The sequence below is a fragment of the Misgurnus anguillicaudatus genome, chromosome 23 (assembly GCF_027580225.2).
Source record: "Misgurnus anguillicaudatus chromosome 23, ASM2758022v2, whole genome shotgun sequence".
NCBI classification, from domain to species: domain Eukaryota; kingdom Metazoa; phylum Chordata; class Actinopteri; order Cypriniformes; family Cobitidae; genus Misgurnus; species Misgurnus anguillicaudatus.
The window spans coordinates 20409035-20422003 of NC_073359.2; the positions used below are offsets into that span (position 1 = coordinate 20409035).

Here is a 12969-nt window from a genome sequence, read left to right on the forward strand (position 1 = left end):
CTGTTTCCGGGTCCAAGCGTCCACTCGTTTCAATAAATGGTATTATTTAAACAGCCTATTTATTCATATTACACATTTATGATATTACGCAGTGCCCTGAAAATAGTCCCCTGCTATTTAAAGTTACCATGGGGACTATTTTCGTGCGCTGCATAATATCATTGCGCCTGCTTCAGCCATGTTACGGCAGCAAAGTCTTTGTTTATTACGCCAGAATGAGAGTATAGTTCCTAGTCATATCTGCCTAGAAAATCACAACTTTTAATTTTTCTTCAGTATTAGTAAACGATACAAAGAGTCAGGTTTTAAATAGGAAAAATATCAAAACTCTGGGTATTTTTTTGCGCGATGCTAATGGTCTAATCAGAATCAATGGATTATGCTAAGCTACGCTAAAAGTGGTAAAGCCAAACCCAGAGATCGAATGGTTTACCTGAATGGTAAAAATCAGTTGTTTAACTCTAGAGGAGCTGGAAATGAGCGTATTATTATTATTATTATTATTATTTTAAAGTGGAGTGTCCCTTTAATAATTCGTTAAAAAAAATCAATGTCCCTGTCTGGTCCATATCTCTGATTTTGTTACAGAGATAAAAATTAGAATCGGATGTTTTTGGTAGTTTATGATACAAGTGTATATTAGCGTGATTTAAAAAAAAAGAATGTAAGATTATAGTTATCAAATCTCTTATCGACTTCGATTGATAGATTTATTTTTTCGGCATTAAATAATGGCGCAAATACCAGTAATATCACACACGTAAACATTAGTAAATCGCATTGCGTGTAACATTTAATTAATCTCCTTCCTTAAATTTTGCTCCTAGAAATGCATATGCAATAAGGTCAGCCGCAAAAATAACTGGACCACAACTTTTCAGCGCTAATGATCCACTGCACGTCTTTAGTAAATCCCGACAGTAATTATTTAAGCCAAAATGATTGTTTGCCTGTTAGTAAATCTGGCCCCAAGTCTTTTCTTGCACTATTAAGCTGTAATAGTCACCTTCAAGTGCAAGATTATCACTATTATTATCACAATATTATTATTATTATTAATCACTTCATGGACGCCTTTCCTGCACCTAAACTGGTAAAGCACAGCATTAGCAACGCCAATGAGTTTGATTCCCAGGGAATTCACATCCTGATAAAATGTTAAGCCTGAATGCACCGAATTAAAGTAAATGTTTGCAGAACCAAAGCCTAAGCTTTCCTAAAACCTAAACACTATTCTTTTGCTTCCTTTAAAGCGCTGGTATTTCCTTAAGGAGCTGCAAATCCAGTTATATCTAGAAAACTTGTCAGTAAAACTGCTGCTTTTTTATGTTTGCGATTGTTCATGTGCGATAATATCTTTCCAGGGGAATGAAATAGTAGAGCACAGGAAAGCCCCCTCCTTGAGACATTTAATTCATTCCTGCTTCTTTCACCATGTCAGCTACTGATGAGAAGGAGGATCCCGGCTAACTGAAATGCCTGGCAACCGTAACCAAGGGGCAGGCTTTGCAAGGCTTGGTCATTGGTGTGTGTGCAAGTGACCAAGAAGCAATAAGGAAAATGAGAAGAGTTAATTAAACAACTAGAGACGATGAGATGAAAATCTTTGATTATTTTTGCACGGGGAAACATCTTCAGGGTTTACAGGAAGAGGAGGATAATGAGAAAATAAGGAGAACCTTGGAAACAAACCGAAACGAGAATGAGAGCAGTGTGCTCCAGGAGTTGAGGAAGAAGACATCAGGTGCTGCCAAAAGGAGGAGGGAGGAGAGAGGACGGAGGGAGTGAGTGTGCACAGTGGTGGAGAGAGAGAGAGAGAGAGGCGGTGAGGAGGAGAGGAACTGTGAGCCGCTCACAGCAGCTCTGTACACGGGCTGTGTAAGAAGCTGCTCTCATCCGCTCGCCTCATCTCCACTTGCCGCAAGCTTTTTATTTCCAAGATTCGTTTGGATTTGATTCGTTACTGGTCAAACATACTTGCATTTATTATTATAAATTCGAAGTCCACCCTCAACCTGTTTTGGTTCTCAGATCGTCGGAGAAAGCTGACAGGGTAGAGCGGTACGTGGATCTTCAACTTTTTTTTTACATTTTTGCACGCCGAGTGTTTCACGCCACAGTTTCGCTTTTTGTCTCGGAGATGCTTTCTTACGAGGAAGTTTGCTGAGGTAGATGTCTCTTCGTTAGCAAGACGGACTTTGAAAAAAGCTTGGCTTGTACGACGTATCAGTTGCAGAGACTGGCTGGCTGTGACATCATGACTGCATATGCAAAGCTTTGGCTGTGTAAGGAAAACTGGGAAAAACTGTAAAGATGTGGAATGCAAATGGGATTTCTAGATCTTGCTGTTCATTCATCGACTCTGAAGAGACATTCAAGCTGATATAAAGCACTAAAGACTGTATTTCTTCATTATGTGAATGGATTTTTACTACGACATGAATGGTGAAAGTTCGTGAAAGGTCAATGGATTGGGAGCGAAGCCATTGTTGTGGCACCCAGATGTTACGCTTTTACTTTACTTCGACACCTGCAAGCTATGAACAGCACTTTGCGCAACGATCGCCAGCTCGGGCAGCTTCGATACGCAACCCTGTGTTTGTCTAGAGTGTTTTGATTTTTAAAAACAAAAACCCAGTTGGTCTCTATTATAAATGCTAGATTTAGTAGCTTGGTGCGTGTGGGATGACAAGCTAAACGAATTGAAAAAATTCCTGCTGAAATTAGGGTTTGGTTGCATTCAGCAGTAGGTATGACCCAGGGACTTATTTTTATTTTTTTAGGCAAGATTATTTTGGTACATTTATTTTCATTTGAATAAATATCCTCAGTTTCTTACAGTACGTCACAATCGTACGGTATGCCATGCCTGGCGCACATTTTCTTAATACAAAACAATTGAAGTATTTGTTAGACTTGCAGATACTAAATTATTATCGGTGGACAACATTGCGATTACAATCGGCCATTGCAGAGGAAATATCTCAGCCTGACAATTACTGAACTGCTCCTAAGCATGACTGATTTCAAAGGAGAGCCGGGTGCCTTTTCTTCTGTCCTCACGGGCTGTATTGATTTTTGCCAGTGCTTATTTTATTGAGATCCAGCCATGTGAAAGACCAAGGTAACGGCAAAGAAGATTGAGTTCTGCTGGCAGAGATTACGGAGAAGACCCGGCCGCAAGATCGCGTTACGGGACATCTGCACTGCGATTGGGAGTGCTGAACGTTGGACAGGGTCTGGGACAATGAACCGGTCAGGGCTGATCGAACCGGTCCCCGCTGCAAACAGCAGCTTTAGCGGCCATTTCATCGTGACTCTAAACCATTCCTGCCCCCTGGGTTGGGGACAGAACAAGGTCCTGGAGGCGTGCGTCTTGGAGACGGCCGTCATCGTATTGCTGACAGTGCTTATCATTGCAGGGAATTTGACTGTGATCTTCGTGTTCCATTGTGCACCATTGCTACACCATTACACCACGAGCTACTTCATCCAGACTATGGCCTATGCTGATTTGTTGGTAGGACTAAGCTGCCTGGTTCCCACCTTTTCGCTGCTTCATTTTCCAGCTGGTGTCCAAGAGCCGCTTACCTGTCAGGTCTTCAGCTACGTTATCTCCGTACTCAAGAGCGTTTCAATGGCATGCCTGGCTTGCATTAGCGTGGACCGCTATTTGGCTATTACCAAGCCCCTATCCTACAACCAGTTGGTAACTCCTTGCCGCCTACGTTGTTGCATCGTTCTCATATGGATCTACTCGTGCACAGTGTTTCTCCCTTCTTTCTTCGGCTGGGGTAAGCCGGGATACCACGGGGACATCTTTGAATGGTGCGCTCACTCTTGGCCCACATCTGCACTCTTCACTGGCTTCGTGGTCTGCCTGCTGTATGCTCCTGCCACCCTGGTGGTCTGCTTCACCTACTTCCATATCTTTCGCATTTGTCAGCAACACAACCGGGAAATCAGCGAACGAAGGGCGCGCTTCCCAAGCCAGGAGATGGAAACTGCTGAGGGTGGCCACCCCACAGGTCACGGGCCAGATCGGAGATACGCCATGGTACTCTTTCGGATCACCAGCGTCTTCTACATGCTGTGGCTCCCGTACATTTTCTACTTCATTTTGGAGAGCTTCCACGTGTTAAACAGTCCCGCTCTCTCCTTTGTGACCACCTGGTTAGCTATTAGCAACAGCTTCTGCAACTGCGTAATTTACAGTCTCTCCAACAGCGTTTTCCGGTTGGGGATGCGTAGACTCTCGCAGACGCTCTGCTCCTTCAGCCCCTGTGCTCATGACGACAAGGACTTTGGAGAGCCAAAACCGAGAAAGAGAGCCAACTCTTGCTCCATTTGAAGATTCTCTGTAGAGAATTGCTTGGATCGGTCTTAAGCTGCTAATTGTTGTTGCAAGGGACTTCAACAAGCGACAAAATCAACTGAAACTTGATAGATTCTTAAACATTCACACCAAGCAAGAAAACGCTCTTTACTGACAAAACAAGAATGATAAATTTGTCATACATTCCCTGTAAATACTGAGATAACATCTACTTTGTACTTAGATATATATACAAGATAATGGATATTGGTCCAACCTGTTTGACAAACTTGTGAGAATTTGTGGCAAAGCCAGGGGTAAGGTTCAATCCTCTTGGTAAAGCTCTTTCCAAATTTAGGGCACACTTGCTATTTTTAGTCGCAGGATTGGTTGCTTTGATGTTTGGTGAATTTGTTTGTGTCGCAGGTGTAACCGTACAACAATAGCAGCTGTGCAAAAGCTTGAAGACCTTGTTGACGTTCAGCAGAGGTCTTGAGCTTCCCTGTCCTAAAGTGGCTTTTCAGATGAGCCAACGTGTCCTTAGTGTTCAAATGCAGCTAGAACTAACATTACGATTGGATGTGGGACCAATGAAAAAAGTCAAATGCGATGTAGCAAAGGACAAAAGCAGTTGAGCCAAGTATTTATTTTTTCAGATCTTTTAAATATCATTGTAGATCCAAATGTTTTTGTAGGAAATCTTGAAGTTTCATATGCGCACAACATGGACTATGTCTGCAATAGGTGTGGACTGTAGTTTAGATTCCCAGTGGTGTAACGCCTTAGCTGTTTGTAATTAGACCTATTTGCCCGCAGCCACCTTTTGAGAAACATGCAACACAGCATGTTTAATTTTTAATGTATTTATTATGTATTTATTTTTTGCTGGATCAGCTTTTACACTCTTCACTCTATTGTGTCAAACTGATTTATTTCTTCCTGTGTCTTTAAATTCCTCAAAATAATAAATTAAATGTGATTCTTTTTTAGTTAGTAACTGATTTAAAGAGAATTTTTGGAAGTTTATTTTAGGCACGAATGGAGGATTTATTTGTGTGAATTAATTTTTTTTTACAAATAATTTTAAAAATATTTTTATCCAAATCACAGCACATTATGGATACATGACACATTATGTTTATTTATATTGGTTATTTACCCCACATTAGTCATGTAAGGGACAATATTTTTCAAGCCTCATATTATCTTAGTAAATAATAACGTTTTCTTCTATGAGCTTTTTACATTACAAAACATGACCACAAAGCCTTTATTTATATAAAAATACAAAAAATCCAACATATGGCTGCTTCTTACTGAATGAAAATAATCAGATGTTGTTTAGGCCAGCATTAATGGAAACTCATCTTGCTCAAGTGTAGTATTGGTGGTTTAGTCATGTACTTTAGTTTGCTCATTATTTGTAACAATTTACAATAAGGTTACTTTCATTCCTTAACATTAGTTAGTGCATTAGCTATCCTGGACAACATTATGATTAAAAAATGCTGTAAATGTATATTTGTTGTTATTTCATGTTAGCTATCGCATTAACTAATGCTAGCATATAGAACCTTGTTGTAAAGTGTTACAGCTATTTACTGTATACAATTACAGTCAGCTCAGAGTATTAGAATAGCTAATGTGCATTAGAAATATGAAGAAAACAAAAAATAAAGCTTATTACAATGCACTCGCCTTTAAAAAAAACGGTGAGCTTAATTCAATTAAATTGTGAACTTGAGTAGAATGATATAATATAATATATTGGTGCTGGGCATAGATTGATCGCGATTTATCTCATACAAAATAAAAGTAATGTTTTGCATAGTATATGAGTTTGTGCTGTGTGTTATTATGTATATATAAATACACACACATTCATGTATGTATTTAAGAAACATTTACATGTGTATATATTTATTTATATTTTTATATATTCTATATATAAATAAAACAAATTATATATAAATAAAACATTTCTTAAATGTGTATATATATGTCTGTGTGTGTGTTTAAATATTCATTTTATTTTGTATGAGATTAATCTAGATTAATCTATGACCAGCATAAATATATATATATTTAGTGAACTTAAATAGAAACTATTTATTTTTTTATGTTATTTTTGTTGTCCAATTGATGTAAAACTGATAAATTAGGAGTGTACCGTATTTTCCTGTGTTCATTTTGCTTTTCTGAAAAAAATTGAACTTATGACGTCAAATTATGGCACTTTTTCTCTTTATTTTGATTGTTTTTGTGTGCTGTCGCTGCCAGTACAATAAAAGTGAACATTGAACATTTACAACGACTGCATATTTTGGCTGTACTTGATTTACTTTTAACAAATTGACCATCACGTACAAACATGTATTTATTTTAGAAATGTACCAAATTTTGTGCACGTTGCCGTATGCAACAACCAGGCGGCGTGATCATTTTAGTTACCAAAACCTTGAAGTTACAAACATCACAGCAGTTACGGTAACCTACTGTACACAGAAGCTGTTTCAGCATGCACTAATGATTGCTGGGAATTGCTCCTACTTTTTCTTAAAACAAACCGATCTTGATCTGCTGACACCTCAACCAGTTAGGTGATGGGCACAGGTTTCCGACCAAACCGATCCCAGAGCCAAGCCTTTCCCTCGGCCCCAGACTGCACACGCAGCAGGGCTGGCACTCGATGACTGCCTCTAAAAAGGTTACAGCTCCCCTCAGAAGGGAAATTATACATGTGCAGTTAGAGCAAGGGAAAATGAAGTGACCTTTTTGAAATCTAATGAGCACATCAAATGTTTCCATGATCACGGGAGGCTTTGGACCTTGGCACCAGTATGAATAAAACATGAGTGCCCTCGGCGGTCAGTAACAGTACGTCTCATTTCACTTACGTGACCTTAGAGTGAGCCGAGCGTATGACATTGCTTTACTGTATGTTTATTCTGAATACTTTTACCTTCGTCATATGAAGTGACAGTTTTACATTTTTGAGTATTAGATAGAGGTGTCATTGAAAAGCAATATCACTGTGACTTTGGAAGATTCGAGTCGCGCGTATCTTAATGCCATGCGGAACGATGTTTGGCCGATGCTTTGCTTCGGGGCACTGCCCTTTGCACACATTGAAGGTAATGCATGCCTTGTCACAGACGGTAACAAAAGAGGGTTTGTTATTTGGCAAACGTACCAGTACGGGTTATTTATGGACGTTTCCCAGCTCTACTTTTCCCCTGACACAAAGCAGCATATCGATGAATTACATCTTGGTATTAACATAAATAGGCAGACTGGCATATTTTTCATTTTGTATGGTAACTTGATTTATTTTTAAGCTGTTGGCTGGAATTACATTTAATACGTGTTTTATAATTGACTGTCAATTAATATTGTATATTACTGTAAGTCCCGTCCCTGTCTCTTATTCACTGATAATCTAATAGCAACTAGCTTATTGAATATAGGAGTGCATCAACATTCATATTTTGTTAAATACAGTTACATTTTAATAAATTTTGTTATACACAATAACTGATGTCTAAAGCCCAGGATACATTGCACGATTTTTGGTTGTCCCAGTCGAAAGATTGCCGTCGTGAAACACGATTTCGGTGGTCTTATGTCATACAGCGAGAGAGGGTCTGCTGTTCTTTCAAGGCTTTTTCTGACACTGTCGGAAATTCAGCATGATCACACGCACAGCGTGTGCTGCTACGACCTGCATACCAGTATTTGTTTACCAGTAGCTCATGCTGATGACATTGCGCTAACGTGTGTCACAGCCGTCACAGCATACGATTCAATAGGTGTCATCATCGTACAGTCTACATGCTTCTCCCACCCAAGTTTAAACGCTCCATGTTGCACAGTGTGATAAGGTATTGGATGACAAATATCCTGCTGTGTATCCTGGGCTTAAAGGTACCATAGTATAAAAAAACAGTGTTTACCTAGGCATAGATGAATAGTAAGAGCTCTGTACTTGGTAATGACTTTAAACGCGTTTGTTTCCTCATTTTTGTGTGAACCTCACACAAAAGACTGCTGGAAAACAGGCCAATCTCAACACCGACTGTAACGTCACAGTCGAGATGTACGTCCCAACATTAAATTACACATTAAAATAATTACAACGTTTTAAAATGCTACAAAACAAAGTTGTGACTTCTGAGTTAGCTCTACATGCTAATGAATGCTGTATGCTAGCATTGAGGCTGAAGTTCTGCTATTAACGTTACAGTTACGTTTTGCAGGTCCATACTGAAAAAAACACAAACTTACCACTGAGAAATCGTCCATTAACAATCTCCAAACAATTAGTTGTTCCTCAAAATCAGTATTTTCGTCTGATACAGGCTCAAACATATAAGGTCTGTTTACTAATGTGAGCTACTGGCATGAGCCTCAGAGCAGAGCAATCTGAGCAGAGCTCAACATTATTATTCATAACCCTTCCAAATAGGGCAAAAATAGACCATTTCATTCAAAGGACAAATCTTAGGGTTATAAATGGACATGTAAAAACGTTTCTGGATCCTTTTTGCACTTAGTAAAGCCACATACATTCTATGTAAATAACAAAGAACAATTTGACACATTATTTCAATGCATTCTTTGGCACCTTTAAGTATTTACAGTAGGAATGCAAATTATTGTTTTTAATAATTTGTATTTTAATTATATATTAAAATATAAATAATAAAAGTTTTTGTTCTTTCAGACAACAAAGTTTACACTAAGTGGAAACGTTCAAGTGAAATGCATTAAAAATTGTGAAATGTGTTATATGTAGATATAAGTATACCTGTATAAATAGCTGAAATCGTTGTAAAAATTAGCGCACTAGGGGCAGACGATTTTTTGTTTTGTGTTGAAGCTTGCAGCCCCCACGTTTTTGTTGGAAACAGCGCTATACAATATCTGGTGTCAGCAAAACGCCGGTGTTGGTTGCGTGGAGGATAACTCAATGCTCCTGGTGTATTTTTAGACTGCAAACTGGTCATTCCTTTGTCGTGCGTATGACCTTATTTCCTTCGTTTTTTAACAGAGATATTAGGATTAAGTGTTAAAAGAAAAATAAAAGTCATTAGATATGTAATATGCAAATAAGCCTCAAGTTTTTATTTCTGCATGTTTGTTAAGTTGAAGAGATAATTCACCCCGAAATTAAAATTCTTTTTCATTAAAGGGACACCATGAAACTTTTGGCCACTAGGGGGTGCTAGACACGTATTTTTCACTTCTAACGCCCCTAGAGCCCACAAGCGCCGCAGCACTGTCGCAAAGGAAAAGAACTGGCCAACCTTAAAACTAAACTAAAAACTAAACATTTAAAATGCTAAACGATCAACATTTTGAGACAACAGAGAGAAACGCAGTCATGTTACAACTTTCTGATGAGGAACTCGTCGTGGCAGAAGCCATTTCTCAATCTGAAGGTTGCAGCCTCCGGATGTCGTATTTCTAATACGTCATCAAGACTGTCTTATTTCACAATATTAACAATTACAAAGTTGACTATTATACTTAGTTAATCGTAAATTGTTGCAGTATGCTTATGACTTGCGAATGTAATGCTCAGTTTACCTTAATAAACGAGGCTTGATGACGTGTGCAGCCTGCATATTTGACCTCCGGAGGCTGCAGCCTTCCAATTCATAAACGACCAGACGTATTTCCTTGCCTTTTTCCAAACAAATATTGTTGCATCCTCTCTCTCTCCCTCGCCACCAGGATTTTCCGCAATGGCGCTCGTTATTCCTCTTTTTTGTGTGAAAATCGCTCCAAATCCAAGTAAACCGATGCGTTTAGGTCTGCCGCTTTGTAATACGTCACGCGAGTGACAGCGGAACGCAGCAAATGAGGAAGAGAGAAGAGAGAAACGCTCGGATCTGATTGGTGAATGAATAGGGTTTGGTTTTACACTGTGAGCAAGTTTGAGTGCTATAGCATCCTGGATTGTAATGTAAATATCATAGACACAGTAAAAAGAAAGGTAAATACGTGAACACAGCATCTGAATACAGGGAACTATATGCAATATAATCGCCGTAATTTATAAAGAACATCGCATTTATGTATGAATCAACAGTTTATATAAAAAATTGCCTTAAAGGGGAATCGAACCCGGGTCGCCCGTGTCATAGGTCCGTGACACTAAAGACTGTGCCACAGAGTCACATAATAGAAACTGCTCTCTACACTCCTTAAGTAGCCTCCAGCAAAATTCACGTTAAAAACAAATTGTGTGGAGGAAGTGACGTATGCCGTAAAGCAGTCGAATTTTGTAGTTTTTTTTGTGCTCTGGTTACTACCACAAACCCTAAGTTTTAAAATACGAGTAAAAGTGATACAGACCCCGTCAGGCTATGGTAGACATGTCATTCAACCTATTTAAAGTCGATGTACTATCACAAGGGTCTTGAAAATGTATTATGAAGGTTGAAAAATTACATGGTGTCACTTTAAATAAGTGACCAAAAAGGTGCAGTTCAAACACTGTAAAAGTAGTCATAACATACTGTATAAAAGTCACCATAAAATTGAAATTGACAAATCTTATTTTTTATGGAATATTGTATTGTTTTATGATTATTGATTATTTTTAATTAAATAATCCTTTAATCAAAAAATTAGCCTTGAAATGATTTCTCTTCCAGTCAAAACTTATGGCGCATGAGTGGGGCTATAGACGCAGATGATCGCCTTCTATTTTGTTGGCAACGCCCAACTTCTAACAAATCAAACAGTTCCTGATGGATGAAATCAAGTCCCGCCCTTTTCCCCCTGCCATTTCAGAAGCCATTTCATGTCTTGGACAACTCACGAATAAAACAAACAAACAATTGCAATCTCTGTTTTATCCCAACTATAACACATGTGACCCTGGACTAGAAAAACAATCATAAGTAGCACAGATATATTTGTAGCAATAGCCAACAATACATTGTATGGGTACAAATGATACATTTTTATGCCAAAATCATTAGGAAATTAAGTAGAGATCATGTTCCATGAAGATATTTTGTAAATTTTGTAAAAAAAAAAAAAGTGCAAGTGGGTGAATGATGTGACGTTAATTATTTTGTGTCCATATGGTATAATTAAATGTAAAAGGGTTAAAATTTCAAAATATTTTTGCAGATTACTTGCATACACTGTCAAAAATAAAGGTACGAGGCTGTCACTGGGGCAGTACCATTTAAAAAAGGTCCTAATATGTACCATTTAGGTACAAATATGTACCTTTAAAGGTACATTTTGGCAGTTCAAAGTACTAATATGCCCTCTTTGGGTACAAAGGTGTACCTTTTTGAAAGGGTATACTGTTCCAGTGACAACTTTTGTACCTTTATTTCAGAGAGTATACATTCTCCTTTTTGAGCACCAAGTCTAAAATTTCTGGTTGTATTCTTTTATTTTGTAAGAATATTTGTGGGATAATTGCAAAAATGTCAATGTGGTGTAACCGGTCTTCTGTGTCAATTGGTGTAACTAGTATTTTTTTTATGAAAATTAAATATATTCATAAAAATGTGGAATAAAATATGTCATCTAGTTTAGTGTAATATGATTTTTTTTACATACATTTTTACATCATTTGTCAAAGGTTATTTAGAAAACAGCTGTTTTCAGCATATATCAGGACAAATATTAAAATTTTTTTTTATTAAAATTTACATTTAGAAATAACTAATAAAATGATATTTAATGATATATTCTTTTTTTGATGATTACGCTTACATGCCATCAAGGTGGATAAAAGATTTAATATTTCTTATTTTTTGGCGCAATTGGCCTTTACACCATTTGACATTTTCAGGTCCGTTCAGTTTTAACTTTCATAAAATGATGCAAATGTAATTTTTTATTGCATAAAATTAACATAAATACACAATATGCATTGAAATAAACCTGGTGCATGCTTTTAAAACAAGTCTTTTAAAAAGATTTTTTAATTTCTCATCTTGCCAAACAGTTTTTGTCCAGACTCATGTATCATTAATAATATGTGTTGTAAGGACTTTCTCTCTATTTAGATTTTTTGCACCCTCAGTTTCCAAATTTTTAAATAGCTGTATCTCGGCCAAATATTGTCCTATCCTAACAAACCATACTTCAATGACAAGTTCATTTATTCAGCTATCAATATTTTTTATTTTAAAAAATATTATAAATATCACCTTTTGTGTTCTACTGTAGCCTACTTAAAAAAGACATACTGTAAGACAAAGTTAAAGATAACAGAAATTTCATTTTGGGGGGAGTAAACCATTCTTATAAGTAGTTTTGTATGTTCTAACAACTTTTTTATCCATGTTGGTTCTTTTCTCTGCCTGGTATACTTTAAGACATTTGTTCACCCTGCCAGTCTTTCATCCATATTCATAGACAACCAAGTGGAGCTTACCGTCCAAGCCTGTGAATATTTATGAAAATTCTCTGCATGCCATATTACGAATTCCTTTTAATATTAATCTGTGCCACCACAGCTTCAAGAGATGCTCTCCCCTATCAAAAGGCTCTTAGAGTTGCCTGACTCGGATCAGGAGGGGCAGCTTTCCCATTTAGAGTGATGCAAGGTGCGCTCTCTAATCAAAGACGCAGCGCGCGGGTTCCTCATCAGACAAGATGATAATCACCCTTGTCTC

General features: G+C 37.7%; 2 protein-coding genes across 3 annotated transcripts in view; both read left to right on the forward strand.

The window, feature by feature from the left end:
• The window catches only part of rabgap1l (RAB GTPase activating protein 1-like), a 132210-nt gene that overhangs the window by 53399 nt on the left and 65842 nt on the right, over positions 1-12969 (forward strand). The gene's annotated exons all lie outside the window — the stretch shown is intronic.
• gpr52 (G protein-coupled receptor 52) lies at positions 1226-6077 on the forward strand. The gene has a single exon (XM_055217546.2). It carries the CDS (start codon positions 3248-3250, stop codon positions 4349-4351), a length of 1104 nt encoding a protein of 367 aa, XP_055073521.1. The 5' UTR covers positions 1226-3247; the 3' UTR covers positions 4352-6077.

Coding starts and splice junctions, on each gene's coding strand:
- gpr52 (XM_055217546.2), top strand. CDS start 3,248: ATGAACCGGTCAGGGCTGATCGAACCGGTCCCCGCTGCAAACAGCAGC.